Genomic DNA, 17,405 nt, shown 5'->3' on the forward strand with positions numbered 1-17,405 from the left:
TACACATCACGAACAGTGTGAATCTTTCCTGATTCTCAGCACTCGTTGTCAAAAAGAGTTATTGAACACACAGTGGAGAATGTCTGTTTTTTCCTAGAAAGGTTTCATCTGAATCCCTTGACATGATTAATCATTAACGTAACCACAAAAGGTCACTGGCTGGATCTTTCCAGTTACTTCTACAGATGGAAGGACTTGACACAGCTGAGGTCACCCGCTGCACGTTTTTCCGTTTAAAAGAAAACCTGAACGTGATTTTCAGGTGTATGGCTCAACACGATTCATCAACATTTAGCTTATACAGCTTTAGCTAATTTGGTATCTCTGTGTGATCCAGTTTAAATTTTGGTGTGGAATAAACACGGAGAACAGAAAATCCCATTTTGTTTATTCACATAAATTCATTAATTATACATAACATATATATAGACATGATACCTGAGCAGGTTCCAGTCGATTTCACCTGATATTTAAGACATGTGCCCAAAACATGTAATTCAATGGGATAAGTGGGAAAGGATTGTAGCACCCAAAAATATCCTGGCTGCATCCAATGAGACACAATTTCTAATTTGTCTAAAATTTGCAACGTTATTCTAAATTAAAATTCAGAACCATTATTATGTCCAGATATTTAAAGTCAGTAACTATATTGACCTCTTGACCCATCACGAGAAAGTCAACTTGAGGGCAACTAGTTTGGTTAATATTGAAAGGAAGACATTTTTGTTGCTAGCTTAGCATATAACCACATTTGCAATTCTCTCCAGTAACACCGTGGTGGAAGATCACTTATATATAGCGGCCCTAACACTGATCCTTGAGGTACACCCTCTGTTCACTTCATGTTACTGCTTCATTAGCTTATTAACTCACTGTATCCTGTTAGATCATTTTGAAGCCAGTGCTTTAGATGAAGAAATACACGTTCAAGTGAGAATGTCATGAATGACTGTGACGAATGATTCATGCAAATCTAAAAACACACTAAACCACCTGCTACTCCTCCTTTATCAAGCCACGATTCAATATTCAGTGTGAGGCATCTGCTTTACCACACAGATGTCTTCTAAATCAGGTCAAAACGTTGTGTTTTTTGGCCCATATTGATTCTGTCATGAGTCAGTCACGTCAGGTTTGTTCTGGAAACTCTTCCAACAAATCTTGTACGCACAACCCAAACTGCTGCTGTGATGGGACATGATGTCACATAGTGTTTGGTTTAATACGTCACACGGCCTCGCCCCCTCTGGTCTTCCCATGCCGAGTAAACATCCTGTCCCATAACCTGCCAGATTAGTGATTCAGCAAACAGGTCTGATTTTTATTTGGGGTAAATGGAGTTTAACATATGTCGAGATCCTTTTTGGAACTTCAAGGAACTTGACACTGACAGTGAAACATTTTAATACAAGATATTGTCGTAGTTTTGCTTAAATGACTGAAATCTAATGATGAAGTCACTGTAAATAGTACTAATAATATTTATTTGTTTACAGGTAATGTCTGCATATTTATATATAGCCAACACCTGATCCGCCAGACCATCTGGATCTGACATTATCTATAAGTGTTAGCTTTCATATTCAAAGATATTCTCTGTGAGGGAAATTTTTATTCTTCAGGCAGCTGGGATTGTGAGCTGACATTATGTTTATTTGGAAAATTCTCCGATTATAATGTTGGGAGTTTCAAAGTATGATAGCTAATAATCTTAATTGTAATAAAAACTTAGTTACATTATTCATAAAATTGTTTTATTTTTATTTTATTTTAACAAAACTAAGTGTACCATGCCAGGTACAAAACAAGTAGCCTACACAATATAAGATACAGACATACAGGAGTGCTGATAACATGTTCAACAACAAGTATTTATAGAATAAAAACATGACAATAAATAAAATAATTAAATGGTGATAAATATACATATAAAATAAACTCAAAAGTAATTATATGAATGAATAAAAAATGATAAGAAAAGACATAAAAGGAAGGCAATTTTTTATTATTTCAATCAGAAAGATTTCCTTATTCAGTGTTTCTGAGAGCGAAAAATAAATTAATTAATTAAATGAAATTAAAAATCAGAAGTGAGTTCCCCACAATTATAAAAGGAGGAAAAAGAAAAAGAAAAATGTAGTGAAAGTGTGTAAATAATCTTGTTTTTCCCATTAAATAAAAAATAACAACTTATTCTAGAAATGTGTTGATGTCTGTCAAAGTAAAAAAAATAAGATGTGAAACTGAAAACTGTCGTTATCGCGCCCCCTGCAGGACACGGTGTGTAACCTCTGACCTGTGCACCGGAAATCACGTGGTTCAGCTTCTCACATGCGTGTGTAGCAGCTGGGATGATTTCTCTTCACTAGTGTGTAGTTTTTAATTTTTCGCATAAAGCTTTATCCTTCCGTCAAAAAACAAACATGTCGGGTAAATCGGAATTAAAAATCAACTCCCAGTTCGCGCAGAAATATGAGAAATACCGACAGAGAGAAGAGTTACAGAGACGTAAGTGTGTCGCTGCTAGCTAACGATCATGCTAACAAGCCAACGTGGGAAGTGTAGCTAGCTTAAAGTTGTTTTTTTCCGGCGCTGTGTTGTTTCTAAATCTGATTTTTGATTTGTCCTGTGTTGTTGTTGTTGTTGTTGTTGTTGTTGTGCAGTGAAGGACCGATACGGAGACCGAGATGACGACAGTGACTCTGAAACGTCCGAGTCCAGCTCTGATGACAGTGAAGTGGTTAGCATCGCTGCTTCTTCTCCTTTCCACCCTCTGTCATTAGATAACAGTGTCTCACTGAGGTTGACCGACTTTTATTTCCCCTCCAGGAGATCGACCCTGAAGTTGAGAGGGATTTTTACAGAACATTGTCACTGCTGAAGAAGAAAGACCCGAAGATCTATCAGCAAGATGCCAAGTTCTACTCAGAAGGTGGTAAGTACAATAATTGGTGTTGCTTTCACAGTCTGTGGGACATCTCGTGTTTTCTTCGGTAAACAAATGATCTAAATCTCTTGCTTTCAGGAGCATCCAGCAGTGATGAGAAGCCTTCGACCTCTAAGAAAGCAGTGAAGCCTATGTATCTCAAGGACTATGAACGTAAAGTCATATTGGAAAGAGAGGGGTGAGTCAGCTCCATCATTTACACAGTTTTTGCACCACAATCAGTCTTCTTTTCCAAGTCTCTCAAATCAGGAAGTCGGTCCTCACTGGCCTCGATTTGTCAAAGTAACAAGTGTTGGATCCTGTGGTCAGGACTGAGGAGTTAAAGAAAAGAAATCTCTCTGATCGTCCTTGTTTTAAGATGCCAGGAGAAAAATAAAATATATTGTTTGTATATGCAACGTGTACATTTGTTCATGGTATGACTGACTTGGACACCCTCACAAAGTGGCAAAATTAGAGACAATTAAAACAATGTGATCGGAGGGTGCTGACTCCGATCATGTCAGTCAAAATGTCTATTATTCAAAATGATATATACATTTATTCTGTAAGACATGTGAGAAGCAGCGTTTTGCTAATTGCTCATAGGTTGGCGTCATTATGAAATAATCTACATTGACAGCCACTTTTTATTATTTGCAAAAACAATTTTGTGACTTTCACGTTTCACATTTTACTTGAAACTGTAACTGAAAATCTTATTTTTTATTTTACAGTAAATATGAAGATGACGACGACAGCGATGATGAGGAGGCCGCTATGAGAAGAGAGGTAGACAAAGTTATATAATCCTTCTCAGGAGTTTGGAGATCCTCAGATCTGATGTCAGGTGATTTAACAATTGTCGTTGTTTTCCTTTTTAAAGAGAGCGGCCTCTCCGAGCTACGTTCAAGAGCAGAAGGAGCTGAAAGAAAGGTAAGGCCCAAACCATCTGAAGGTGTGCAGCAGTATCACTCGCAGACTATTTACGGAAACCGAAACCTCTTGTCAGCTTCCGCAAGTTCATCCAGGACAGCGGTGATGAGGATGAAGGCGATGAGGAGGGCGGAGAATCCCAGCTGCTGACCCGGAGGATCAAAACTCAGGAGGAGAAGGTCAGAAGCCAGAACCTGGCAGCTGCTCGTCCTCTGGAAATAGATTCACACAAAAGAATTACACGTCCGGATAAACTGGTCTGTGTCTGTTTGTAGGATAAAGAGGAGGCAGACTATGTGGAGTGGCTGAAAGGTCAGGCTGAGCTCGAGGGTCCGGAGGAGGTGAAGGACATGGTGAGTGAGTGTAATTAGACAGGAGAGAGTGTAAGAAATCAGGCGGGGAGGTTGATTTTAACGCTGGTTTGTGTCGAGACAGAAATACCTGAGGGACTACTGGAACGACCCAGAGCTGGATGCGAAGGAGTGTTTCCTCAGAGATTATGTCCTCAACAAGGGCTACCTAGATGACAACGACGGCGATGAACGGTACGTCGACGCCTGTCTGGATGTCAGGTTTGCTCGCCTGGGCTGTGAAATGAAGCTGCACGTGTACAATTAATTCTCCTGATGCATTCAGGATCCCAACCTACGACGAGGTCATCCAGGACGACGTGGAGGATTCTGAGGAGGAAGGGGAGACGTTCTTGGAGAAGCAGGAGGACTTTGAGAGAAGCTACAACTTCCGCTTCGAAGAGCCCGACGCTCAACAGATCAAGACCTACCCGCGCAACATCGCCACCTCAGTGCGTTCCAAAGACGACCGCAGGAAACGCAAAAGGGAGGAAGTGAAAGAAAGGAAGGAAAAGGTATCATATTAAAATAAAAAATCCCTTTTATCTTATATGTAACTCTCTGCCTCTTTAGCAGTAAATCACAATGTTTAGCTAATAGCTAATATAAATCTCTGTCCCACAACTATTTCAGGAAAAAGAGCAGAAGCAGGAGCAGCTGAAGCAGCTGAAGAACTTGAAGCGAAGCGAGATCATGGAGAAGCTGAAGAAGCTTCAGGAGCTGACGGGCAACGAGCAGCTGGCCTTCAGTCAGGTGGACCTGGACGGAGACTTTGATCCGCAACAGCACGACCAGCTCATGCAGGTGCGTCCTGGATGCTACCGGAGTTTAAGCTAGTGTTAGCAGCTCTGTCCTGCTCCAACGCTCACAGCAAACACAGCCATTGTTAACCACCTCAGATATCTTTAATGCCACCAAATAGATTTATGAGCCCTCATCCTAAAAGCCCTTTTTTATTAATATTAATCAAAACATATAGTTTGAAGAAAATGAGATAATTACCAATTGACAAACTGCTTTTGTCTGAAATGAAAAACTGTTGATGAAAACCACCTATAACCGTTAATGAAAACTATTCCCTTGTTTTTCCTGTTTTCCTCATTTGATTAATGATTTAGTGAAACCATAAACAGTGTTGTGGTGTTAACAAAAGGCCTCTATAGTAATTGAGTAGGTTACATGATTAAAAACATAGAACATAATTAACTGACTGGACAGATTGGTCTGAGTCGTTAAATCTTGGGTCCAACAGCTGGAAACTGTCTCAGCTTGAATGAGCCAGATGTGAGGACGAGCTGCTTCCCCAGATCACACAGGTGTATGGTGTTTGGCTAATTAGACTCCTCAGGAAAGTGTGTGTGCTCATTAAGCTCATATTGTCTGAGAGCTACGTTGGGGTAGTGCCATTCCTCACGTTAAGAACACGACACAGTTGCTTCTGGCGGTTTGTTCTTCACCAGGACGCTGTGACTGAGCACAACTTCCTGCTGTGACGACGCCGCCCCCTCCAGCTCACACAGGTGTATGGTGTTTGGCTAATTAGACTTATTTAGTGTGCAGCTGCTTCCTGGTTGAGAGGTCCAGTGTTCAAACCGGACTTCAGCCAATGTGCAAGAGGCTGCACGCTCGGTTTGTCCCTCATTGAAGCACATTGAAAGTGACATTCCTTCTTTCTGTTTGCAGAAATTCTTTGGAGATGAATATTATGGAGAAGAAGAAGAAGAAAAGCCTCAGTTTGATGATGATGGTGAACTCGAGGGTAAGCCTGTGACATTAGCTCATATTAGCTGTGCGGGTTTTATTCACATGCAGTGATAATTACATCACCTTGAACCTGTTACTTGCTGTAATTAATGACTGAATTAGCGAAGCAGGGATATCAGGACGGGGTTAAGTAGAGAAAATGGATACCTGTTTAGCAACAAGAACAATCTGTTGCTAATTACACATTTCATTATTAGTAGTAGCTTGGAAATCTGTATAGAAAATGTAGTTAACTGAACGGTCTGAAGATTCGAGCCACGGCTTCTTGTGTGTGACACAGAGCACTGGAACTGGGACACATGGACTGGCGAGGGCGCCAATGGGGAAGAGGAAGGAGAGTACGACGGAGAAGAACATGGCGTGTCTGGGCCGCACTGCGACGACGAAGACTTCATTGTGAGTCGAACTCATTTGATCCTCCCTTCAGCTGGTCACCGGTACTGTGCCGAGGTCGGCCTGACACCTTGTTTTTTGTGTTTGTTCCTGTTGAAATAGATGGATGCAGACTACGACCCCAACCAGCAGAACGCGTCCAAGAAGAAGAAGAAAAAGGAGAGGAAGAAGATGAAGAAAGAGGATATACCACAAATGGGCAAAAAGAGGAAGAAGTCTTACTTTGCTGAGGCCATCACCAAAAACAAGCCTGTGTTTGATCCTCGTAAGTGTCAGTGAACCTGCCGCTGAGCAGCAGCTGCCCTGCGTCTCCTAACGGCGATGTGTTGTAGTTGTTCTCTGGCTGAAGGCTGCTTGTGTTTCAGAGGAGAAGAGCTTCGAGCAGTACTTGGATGAGTACTACAAGCTGGACTATGAGGACATAATAGACGACCTCCCGTGCAGGTTCCGCTACAGGCAGGTCCTGCCCAACGACTTTGGCCTGACCACTGATGAGGTGAGAACGGCGGCGTTTTCAACTCCAAACAACTGACTGTTCACAAAGCCCCTCGCACCTTTTCATTGTCGCTACGACTGTCAGGCTTTCCATTCTCACACTGTACATGTGATTTACATGTGGCAGATTTACTGCTTGAAATTTTTAGTAGTTTTTGAGCCAATTGTTTTATTGATTTTTGGACAGAAAGTAGTGCGGAGAAATAAACCACTTTATCTCCTCCTACAGCCTCACCACATGAGCATGTATAGAAATAGAAAGTCATTGGATGGGAGAGGGGTTTTGTGAACAGTCGTAATGCGGTGCAAACTAAATATAAATATTGGAAGATGATGTAATGTAGACTGACTGGCTGTTGGTTAATAATGCTGCAGTGATGAGCCTGAGGTGACTGATCTGGTATTGCTTCCCTCTGGGGAAAGCTCTGACCAGGGAATGATCTCAACTTAATCTTCTCTCTGAGCAGACCACACAGTGATCAGATGAAGCAGCAGCAGATTTTATCTCTAAAATTTACCTGATGCAAAAAAATAAATGACCAAATGTATTTAAATGCATAATTTATTGATTTGAACTAATGACTGACTTTGGTTCTTTCCTCAGGTCTTACATGCCAACGACAAGGAGCTGAACCGGTGGTGCTCTCTGAAGAAGACCTGCATGTTCAGGTACTGGGGGCTGTCCTTTTAAGTGTTACACCTGTTCTCCTTGTTTCAGGTCGTTTACCACACTCAAATCTTTTTTCTTTCTTTCTCTCAGGTCTGAAAAGGAAGAGATGAGCGATTTGAAAAACTATAAAATCAAGGCCCAGAATGAGAAGAAGAAGAAAGAAATCCTGGGCTCTGTATATTCTGAGTGAGTACAACACACCAACTGATCGGACCCTGATGGATTAATCCACCTTTACTGTAACAATAATTAATTCGCTTTAATCCACAGGGAAGATAAAGAGTCGGCAGAGGCTAAAACCAAGGTGGGGAAGAAGAGAAGAGATCGTATGAAGAACGCTGAGCAGCAAGACGGAGAAGCAGGGGACGGAGATGGTGCCGCCATCGTGGACTCTACGGACGAGACACTTGCCCAAGCTCTTAGAGAGGCAGGGGACAACGTGGAGGAAGAGGAGGAGGAGGTCCTGATACCCAAGAAAAAGAAGATGAAACAGGAAGAGGAGCCTCAGATTAGTTCTGGCAACGAAGCAGCAGATAAAGCTGTCGAGGTGAAAAACAGGACTGAGAGGCCAAAATGGTCTAAGAAGAAGCACAAGCCTTCAGGTGGACGCCTCATGTCGGGAGGCTTCGGGGTGAAGATAGGCGGCCGGGAGTTCAGTAGACAGAGACTGAAGGCCTACGGTCTGAACCCCAAGAGACTGTACTTCAGACAGATCGGCAGACAGAGACGAAAAGCACAGGAGAAGAAGGAGAAGCAGAAAAACAAGGAGTGATGAACGGTTTCCTCTGAGCCACCATCTTAGTAAAATCCTTTGACTCTGATCATCCAAGAATTAAAGACGATATAAGGAACAGGTTCACTATTCTGGTGTTTTTATGATCTCACACTGACCTTTTTTTAGATTTTGACAATTAGTGAATTTACCTGTAATATTTATAATTGAATATACAATAACTTCTCAGGCAACAAGTAATGGGGCCAGTAGAGGGTGGAACCTATTTTCTCTTGATATGATCTTATTGTGTGAATTTAGATTTCACAACTATAATAAACGTGCAGTTAAACTTTGATCTCTGCATTTTTAGACTTTTTTACGTTGATTGACGATGTAAAAAGATGCTTAATTCTTAAAAGTATTTTGTCTTTAATCACTGTCTGACCTATGTCGTCCTTTCACAGCTGATTCAAGCAAATGTTTTAACCATTGATGAACTGTTGGTGCATATTTGAACCAAGTGGATGAAAATGGTGAAATTAGTACATGCTTATAATGTTGGACTAGATAGCAGTTATATACTAACATCTCTGATTCTTGAACTTTTATTTGTAAGAAAAAATACATTAATATGGATGACTACACACAACAAATTCAAAAAGGAATGGCATTACCAGTGCAAATAACTGTACACATCCCTATACTGTGTATATATTATATACATATATATAATATATACACAGTATAGGGATGTACTTTTAGTCTTTATTTGTAGAGCACTTTTCTAAACCTGTTACAAACTGCTTTACACAAGACAAAATAAAACATCCATGTCATTAAAACAAGCAATCAGAAATACAATTAAAGTGTCTTAGTGCAAATAGACCAAAGGCAGCTGCTTGAACCCCAATAATTGCCGCTAGCGGTTGTATTTATTATGGTATTTATGATGTGTCAGCTCCCTCCTGTGCAGTAGGTGGCGGTATGGCACTAAACGCTGGAGGAAGTCCGCCATTGACCAAAGAAGAAGAAAATAAACGGCGCGCTCGGCGTCTGAATTTGAATCACGGAAGGACTCGTTCGGTATGTTTTGTCTTTGCTTGAATTTATATCAATTATTGGCTTTTATCACCTGTAAACGTTGTTCTTACAAATTAGACATGAAGTCGATAATGTTATTGTAACTTGTAACGTGCAGCAGTGTCATTTTTATCGTACTTTAGCTAACAATGTAGCTAACGTTTACACTGCACGTAGTTAACGTTGTTAACAAGGTAAACAAAACACAGCGACGTTTTCGTGGATGTTAAATAAAGTGTTAACTGTCTGTTTCTTTGACTGTCCAGCTAAAAATTTAACGAGACTGTCCGTGTTGGAAAGTAATACACCGTTACTGGAGTAAGTTAGCTTTACTCAACTTCAGGTATGAGCTAACAGTGGTGAAAGAAGCATTTAGAACTTTTTCTTAGCAAAACCTCAATATGAAAATACTCTATCACAGGTCAAAGTCCTGCATTCAACATCTTATTTAATTATGTAAAAGTATAAAAGTATTAGCACCAAAAATATATCTAAAGCATCAAAATAAAAAGCACTCATTTTGCAGAATGGCCCATTTTAAGATAAAGTATATTATAGACATGTATAAATATGCTTGAACACTGCAGTACTGGGGTGAAATACCTTGTTATGGAGTATTTATACACTGTTTGGTACTGCCACTTCTCTTGCAGTAACTTATCTGAATTTTTTCCACCACTGAGCAGTAAGACATAGATGTTTGGTTGTTTATTGTTGCTTATAATGTGAAGCTTAATAAGCCTAATGAAGTCTCACTCATTGCCGCTTGCAGGGATAACGTGTGATATTTTCAGTGTAATCTCTTCTTTTAGCTGCCAGTGACACCACAATGGCTCAGGGTCATAAATTTCAAGACTTGGAGGAGACAGGGGAGGCGTTGGTGGCCCTCATCAACAGCAGCCAAACGGAGAAACTGAGACGAATGAAAGATGAACATCGGGTCCTTTTTGACCAGCACATAGAAACGAAAAGGATTTTGACACAGATTTTAAGAGGCAAGTTATCAGACATTTAATGATTTCTTTCTCCTTTTTTAGCTGTTATTGTTCTCCATCACTATGTTTTCCTGTATTTGTGTTGAACAGTTTGTCTCATCTACAGTACACACACAGTTGTGAGTCAGGTCTGTATAATGTCTAGTTGAAAGTCACAAGGATTAGCTTGTTTACGTTTAATGTACATCTACTGCACTTTCCAACTCAGTGTTTCATACCTGGGTCCAGTCCCTCTGATCTTCATCTCCACATTTCTCTCTGTCACTGTCCTTCACCCACAGAAGAGGCTCAGATTGAGGAGAGTGTGGGCCAGAGGCTGCTGAACATGGAGGAGGAGAAGAAGCAGAGGGAGAAGGAGCTGAAGAGTCTGGAGGAGCAGCTGAGGCAGTGCATAGCCAAGAGCCAGATCACTGACTCAGAATTACAGTATCCTTTTTATTTGTTTGTGTGATTTATAAATCCCCGTCCTGCTGCATTCACTCTTTCCTTTGTTAGCATACTTAACCTCCTCCAGTTTCCTGAAGGGAGAGTTGGAGAGTCTGAGAAACACTGAACACGAGCTGGAGACTCTTCAGAGCGAGGTGGATGAAGACACCACAGAGGTTATCCCTTCAGCAGTGTGAGTGTCGGATATTCAGAAACGTATTGTAAGGTTTCAGTTTGAAGACGTGTTGATCACACATGAGCATATAATACGGAGTCTTATTTTCACCTTCTTTATGTAACGACGGATAGAAAGTTTGACTAGTTTTTGAACAGCCCCTTTTTCATTAGTTCAGGGATCTCCACATTTCTCTTCTATTTCCACAGATCTGTGTTAATGCAGAAGATTTGGAAAAGTCACAAACATAAAACAAATTAAATACAGTGAATGAGGTGTTCTGTATTTGATAATGTGACAGAAAGTTTTTTTTAAGCAAAAATTTGACAATTTAAGCTTTTTAAATGTGAGGACTCGTGTCTTTATCATTTTGTAGGCTGAATATCTTTGTGTTTTTGACTGTTGGTCAGAACAAACGGGACATTTGTAGACTTCACCTTCTGCTCTGGCAAACCCACAAGGAGCATTTCTCACATGACATTTTATAGACAAATACCCCACTCTGTTCGTTCACAGACAGAAGTTGACTCCGGAAATAAGATGGAAGAAAAACAATAAACACTATTCAGCTCTGGGGGAAAAAAAAAATCCAGATGTTTATTTTGCTGCTGCTTTCAGGTTCCAGCAGTTGAGATGTATTTTTCACTTTTTCCCTCTACAGGTACGTGGCTCAGGTGTACTACATAATAACTAAGATCAAGTGGGAATATGATACACCACCCAACATCCTAAAAGGAGGTAAGGCTTTGCTTTTTGTAATTATTAGTATCTTGTGTCCGTGTCTGCTGGTGCGGCTTCACATTTTCTCTTCCTGCAGTGCACTACGGCGCAGACCTGGCAACTCCCATCAACATCGACACCTCTATGAGATCTCGGAGTGACGTGAGCGACCAGCTGTGGGGTTTTGTCAACACTGATTGGTAGATGAAGGACAGTGGTGTTGTTAGAACTTATGTGTACATTATGTATTTGTTTGTATGTTTTATATAACATTTAATATCATTTAACGATTAAACGTCTCGGACCAGTGGCGTAGTACTTATTCTCCAATGTATTTCAGCATCATGGATTCATCAGAGCAGGTGTAGTGTCAACAGGTCGGCCACTAGGTGCCACTGCTGAGCTGTTTAGTGAAAGCCCACATGGTTTCTTTAGAGCGACAAACTGAGATGAGACAGTGCAGAGAAACAGACTTTAATGGAGTTTATTCAGTAGTTTTTGACTCTGTTCCATATTTGTGTCTCTTGATGACAAGACAGCCGTCTCCATGACGACTCAACACACTCTGTTTGCTGAGGAAGCCAGTGTGGTTCAGCTGTTGAAAGCTTTAGAAATGGGTTGTAGGTGGATTAGTTAAACTGTTCTTGAGGCCAGTGGTTCCCAACCTTTTTATCTGATGGACCATCACAGCTCTATCATGAGATAGTGTCCCTCCATCTCGTTAATGGATTATAAACTGAGTTATTAATTATATAAATATGAATATCTTTACTGTATTTTTTGATACAGTCAAACCGTGTTGAGGTTATTTTGCCTTTTGTAGTCATACTATTAGAGGCTGAACTGAACAGTTTCAACTGTTTATTCATGCATTTAGCCAACTATTTCAGCTATTTTTATTTTATTTATATTAGGGGATAAATAAAATTATCTATCTGTTTATCCATCCCTTTTAAAAATTTAGAAGTTGTTGGGTTTTTTGGTCATACTTTTTTCCAACCATTTCAAATGTTTATTACTTTCTAAATAATGCTAAATATGTCAGCGGGTTTACTTTAGTGAGCTTAATCCTTATTTGAACAATCCCAGTCGTCCATCCTTACTTTTAACTTTCTGATTCATCATTAGTTCATTACTTTTAGAGAACCGCTCGGCACTGGTTATTGTAATCTCAATTCAAATCATATACATTTTTGACCCTGTTTATTTTTTGACCCTAACATTAATATATGGAGATGTATTTTTTAATCAAATTGCAATTGCTGTTTTAGTTGAGTTTAGTCACGTTGATAGAAAAGATTGAGGATGGTTAACACTAAACAAGTTTTTATTGATTGGCATTATCGTCTGTTACTGATGTGTTTAGAAATCATCTTGCACCAGTGCACCACTGCTGTGCAGCTGTCCCATGTGAAACATTACATTAGGTAAAGTTCAGACATGGTGTTGATGAATGAGTAAAATAAAAAAAAAAAATGACATAGTGATGCATCTGCAATGAGAAAAGATGCTGAGGCATAATCATTTATCCAGGCGACAATCATAGTGCCCACGCTTACGCTATATCTGTTGAATTGTTATTCACCCGTACTTCACTGCCTTAATGAGAACTGAAACTTTCTCCTTCTCTGAAAAGGAGTCGTGGCTGTGTACCACTGCAGCGCAGTGGGTGGTGGGCAGGATGACGAACGGTGCTGAGGAGGCTCACACTGTCATATACCAGAACTTGTAAGAACCACGCAGCCATATGTGGTTTCCTTACGATAAACAAACTGAAGGTGACAGCTTTGTTTCTGCATCTTCATCTGTTCTTCTGCACATTAAATATTAAGTGGTTTCACAGGTGGTTTTCTATGGAGGTGGGGGTTTGTTTGTTAAGATCGAGCTCTTATCTGTTTGTATCACTCCTGTTACTGCGTTGGCAACTGAGGTTTCAGTTTGGACTCTTCAGTATTATTACTCAACATATTTATTTGAGCGTTACTTCGCTGCCGCTTGGATTTTACTCGCACTTGATCTCCAATAGGACACGATTTATTGCAGGGCCATTGGACCACATTTGATTTGCATTTGTTTCTATTTTCTGATTATATATTTATTTACATAGATGTCAATTTTTTAATATGTAACAACAACAGAAAAAGGTTAACAAGTTAATATCAGTTTGGAATAAAATTCATTCTGTTTTTGTCTCAATATGTGAAAAATATGTGACAAATATTCAAAGAGTTAATATAGTTTTTTAATGTAATTTCTATAATTTAGATTTTTTCCTGTAGGATCTCATTTTGTGCTCTGTGATGTCATGTTTGATATGTGTTTATTCAGATTTATTAGGGTAGAGAGAAGCGAGACGGATCAATGAGCAATGTGAAACTTTCAGGCATTAACCATTGAAAACATCTGAGAAGGAAAACTGCACCAGGTGACTAAAGAATATACAAACCTCTATGTAAACATCATTCACACGTTTATTTCAGTGCACATATAAAACTTACATCATAACTTAAATGAGGTTTTTACAATACAAAAAACGTAGAGCTCAGAAACAGCTATAGATATTTACAAAGTATACTAAAAACAATCAGTAAATATATTTTTGTTCTCTTTACATTATTGTACAATATTACAATTAGGAAAGTGTCCATGTTAATGTCACTATTACCACAATGAACTTCCCCATTACTTTGAAGCCCACAAACTCTGGTTCTGTCTCTCCTTCACGAGAAAGTAGATTAACATCATTGATAAGATGAAGATGAAGTTTTTCCCAAGAAGAAGACTCTTTTTTTTTTTTTTTGCCCACAAGTTCGGTTCCAACATAAAACTGTAATATTCTAGTTTGTTAAACCGAGAAGGCGTCAACAAACCTCCACTGTCAGCTTTCATTGCTTCGAGTCATTCATCATGTGTGGCTACATATGTAGAGGGGACCTCCAAAGCTGCAAACCACCCTGCACAACCCTCCATATGACGTCTTCAGTGCGTCTCCGAGCCTCTGATGTCGGTGGTGGTGATGGTGGGGGGGGATGGAGGGGGGGCCTCTACCCAGCGTCGCTGCTGACCAAGACTCACATGGCAGAAATTACATGGTTTTGGCAGCAGAGTTTGGGTGTGGATGCTCCGTGTATGTAACAACATATCATTATATGTTACACAGGGAGAGGAGATAAGGATAAATGTGACGCTCGGGCTTCAGGCCTGGTCTATCAGATGTGCGGCGTAATTGGCTGCGTTTATGTGAAACATCTGCACGCAGTCTTTGATTTCATGGAGTGAAACGACATCTTAGCCGAAGGAATGTCCTCTGACTGATACTGGCCCTGTTTTGTCTCGCAGACAACTGTCGTGCGAGTTTTTCACAAGAGACACGTCTAGCTACTGTTGAGGCGTGGACAACAATGTTTTTCATGATCACACTGTTTTTAGAAATACACACAGGAAATGTAAAAATAAAAAAAAGTTCATATCTTTCTCCCAATGTGGACATTTTTTTCACATACATCAAGCTTTTGCTGCTCGTGAAGATTAATAATACTGAGACTGTGGCGTGTGCAGCTCAGTTCAGAGGGAAGCGGCCGGCCTGTTTCAGCGGTCCAGTTCTTAGTCTTAATGCTTGCTCTCAGGGCAAAGTCACTCAGAGCCGCTGTGTCATGTCTTACACATCCTGGGGTAAATGGCTTTGATAGTAGATGGTGTAAAGTTCCCGGAGGACACCGTGGTCTCCAGTCCCTCCAGTCTGTGGGAGGCTGCGTCAGTCTTGCTGGTGCTGCACTCCAGGAAGGGGATCCCGATCTTCTTCACCTGTCCGTCTTTTGTCAAGAGGCAGGGTCGGCACAGCAGCCTGAGGATGGCCCTCCTCATGTCCTTGCTGGTCAGGGTGTAGATGATGGGGTTCAGAAGGGAGTTAAACATGGCGATGCCCAGGAAGTAGTCCGCCTTAAAGAGCACCTCGCAGCTCTTGGCTGGACAGCAGAAGTCCAGCAGCAGGAAGATGAAGAGGGGCAGCCAACAGGCGATGAAGACTCCCAGGACGATGGTGACGGTCTTCAGCAGGGCCATGTACTTCTGGGACTTGCGGTACAGGCCTTTGCGCTGCGGGACCGAGGCCAGGCGCTGGGTGTTGGACTTGACAATACGGAAGATGCGGACATACAGCACCACGATGGACATGAGGATGGCGCTGAAGATGGTGATGCAGAAGAGGATGTAGCTCTTGGCGTAGAGCGGCAGGACGGTGGAGCACTGGTCCAGCTGTCCCATACAGTTCCAGCCCAGGACGGGCAGGACCCCCAGGAACACAGACAACACCCAGCTCGCTCCAATCAGAGCAAACATCCGCCCCTGTTTGTCCCCCTGGTACGGCTTCATCCTCACCATGGTGACATGGCGCTCTATGGCGATGGCCAGCAGACTGATGACGGAGGCGGCCAGCATGATGAACACACCCCCCTCCCTCAGGAACCACAGCACCGGGGTCATGTTTAATGTGTTGGCACCTGATGTTATGAGGTTTACCATGTAGGTGAAACCCGCCAGCAGGTCGGAGAGAGTCAGGTTGCCCAGTAAGTAGTACATGGGCAGATGGAATTTCTTGTTCTTCCAGATGGCCACCAGCACCACGGCGTTTTCTACAACTATGAGCAGACAGACCAGCAGGAAAGCTATGGCCTCAGGTTTGAGTCCTTCCTTGTACTTGTTCTCCTTCAGCTTGCCCGTGTAGTTGTAGTGCTCTATGATGACGGCGTTGCTCTGGTACTCGCGAAACATCCTCAGCAGGTTTCCTGTTGACGGCGACATGGGGATCACAGACGGGGCCACAGCAGCATAAGCAGCATGGAAAGAATCTGTGGCCATTTTTTGTTATTTCCCACAGGTAGGTGCTTTTTTTTTAATTTCTCCCTGTTTTTATTCTTTCTTTTCTTCTGTGTTTTTGAAAATTAGATCCAGAGATACGTTGTCACATAGTCCTCAGGCTGTGCATCCTGTCTTTTTCTTTTGTATTGAAAGCTTAACTAGACAGAAGCAGACAGCTGTTGCAGGAGGAAAGTGTTTCTTTTGAAGCTATCCAGTAGGATTTCCTGTGGTTTCAGAACTTTCCTCCAAAGGAAAAAAAAAAAAAGAAAAAATCACATTTTTTTAATGCCCCAGCTGCGCACTAGGAGGCGATGAGAGCCAGCCTGCACAAAACAAGAGGAGAGAGTTACTACTGGTGACAAAAAATACATAATTAACACCAGGAAATAACGAATAAAATATATTAACACCCCCTCCCCTCCCCTCTCTCTACAATATCACGAATGCATGGAGCCAAAAACACATGATAGCGATCATGTCAGTATGAATGATAAGGGGGAAAGCCTCTAATACGGGAAATGAGCTTTCACAGTAATAACTTCTTCTTTTTATTTTTACAAGTAGAAGGTTTAAGCGTCAATGAGAGTGAAGTGAGAAAATTATTTTAATTTTAATTTTACTTAGACATCTTCTGTAATCTATAGACCTCAGTGAGTGTGTTTTCCTGCCTTTCAAAATTTTAACCCATATATATATTTACAATAATATATATATATTTTTAAAAGTAATAAGCGTTGCAAACAATAGAAACTACCTCAAAGCTTATGTGTGTATTTAAGTATCGTAATAGTAATTTGAATCATGCGTATATACTATGCGTAAATACGCATCAAGTATCCAAACCGGCAAATCTAATTCCAGATAGTTAGACAAGAGTTTACTGCTTAGTTTCTTTACGTG

At 41.0% G+C, this 17,405-nt stretch overlaps 3 protein-coding genes across 6 annotated transcripts; 2 read left to right on the forward strand and 1 right to left on the reverse strand.

Annotated features, from left to right (window-relative positions):
* The first annotated feature begins 2,349 nt into the window (after positions 1-2,349).
* On the forward strand, positions 2,350-8,388 carry kri1 (KRI1 homolog). 2 transcript variants are annotated; one of them, XM_022767444.1, is made up of 18 exons: positions 2,350-2,511; positions 2,667-2,743; positions 2,833-2,938; positions 3,029-3,128; positions 3,667-3,721; positions 3,816-3,865; positions 3,942-4,044; positions 4,141-4,218; positions 4,301-4,410; positions 4,502-4,730; positions 4,849-5,019; positions 5,899-5,974; positions 6,260-6,375; positions 6,475-6,637; positions 6,738-6,868; positions 7,472-7,536; positions 7,628-7,723; positions 7,808-8,388. In XM_022767444.1, the coding sequence occupies exons 1-18, from the start codon at positions 2,427-2,429 to the stop codon at positions 8,307-8,309; spliced, it is 2,313 nt and encodes a 770-aa protein (XP_022623165.1). In that variant the 5' UTR covers positions 2,350-2,426; the 3' UTR covers positions 8,310-8,388. The 2 variants fall into 2 exon arrangements, with proteins under 2 accessions (XP_022623165.1, XP_022623166.1); XM_022767445.1 differs by having other exon boundaries at positions 2,377-2,511; positions 2,672-2,743.
* A 99-nt stretch (positions 8,389-8,487) lies between these two features.
* spc24 (SPC24, NDC80 kinetochore complex component) lies at positions 8,488-13,782 on the forward strand. 3 transcript variants are annotated; one of them, XM_022767470.1, is made up of 7 exons: positions 8,488-9,335; positions 9,599-9,675; positions 10,145-10,327; positions 10,609-10,753; positions 10,842-10,946; positions 11,590-11,666; positions 11,746-13,782. In XM_022767470.1, the coding sequence occupies exons 3-7, from the start codon at positions 10,162-10,164 to the stop codon at positions 11,850-11,852; spliced, it is 600 nt and encodes a 199-aa protein (XP_022623191.1). In that variant the 5' UTR covers positions 8,488-9,335; positions 9,599-9,675; positions 10,145-10,161; the 3' UTR covers positions 11,853-13,782. The 3 variants fall into 3 exon arrangements, with proteins under 3 accessions (XP_022623191.1, XP_022623192.1, XP_022623190.1); XM_022767471.1 differs by having other exon boundaries at positions 9,599-9,650; XM_022767469.1 differs by lacking the exon at positions 9,599-9,675.
* Positions 13,783-14,095: 313 nt separating this feature from the next.
* On the reverse strand, positions 14,096-16,647 carry LOC111238065 (sphingosine 1-phosphate receptor 1-like). The gene has a single exon (XM_022767465.1). The coding sequence runs from the start codon at positions 16,503-16,505 to the stop codon at positions 15,300-15,302; it is 1,206 nt and encodes a 401-aa protein (XP_022623186.1). The 5' UTR covers positions 16,506-16,647; the 3' UTR covers positions 14,096-15,299.
* Between the last annotated feature and the right edge of the window lie 758 nt (positions 16,648-17,405).

The sequence above is a fragment of the Seriola dumerili genome, unplaced genomic scaffold (genome assembly GCF_002260705.1).
Source record: "Seriola dumerili isolate Sdu_G_001 unplaced genomic scaffold, Sdu_1.0 BDQW01001191.1, whole genome shotgun sequence".
NCBI lineage: Eukaryota > Metazoa > Chordata > Actinopteri > Carangiformes > Carangidae > Seriola > Seriola dumerili.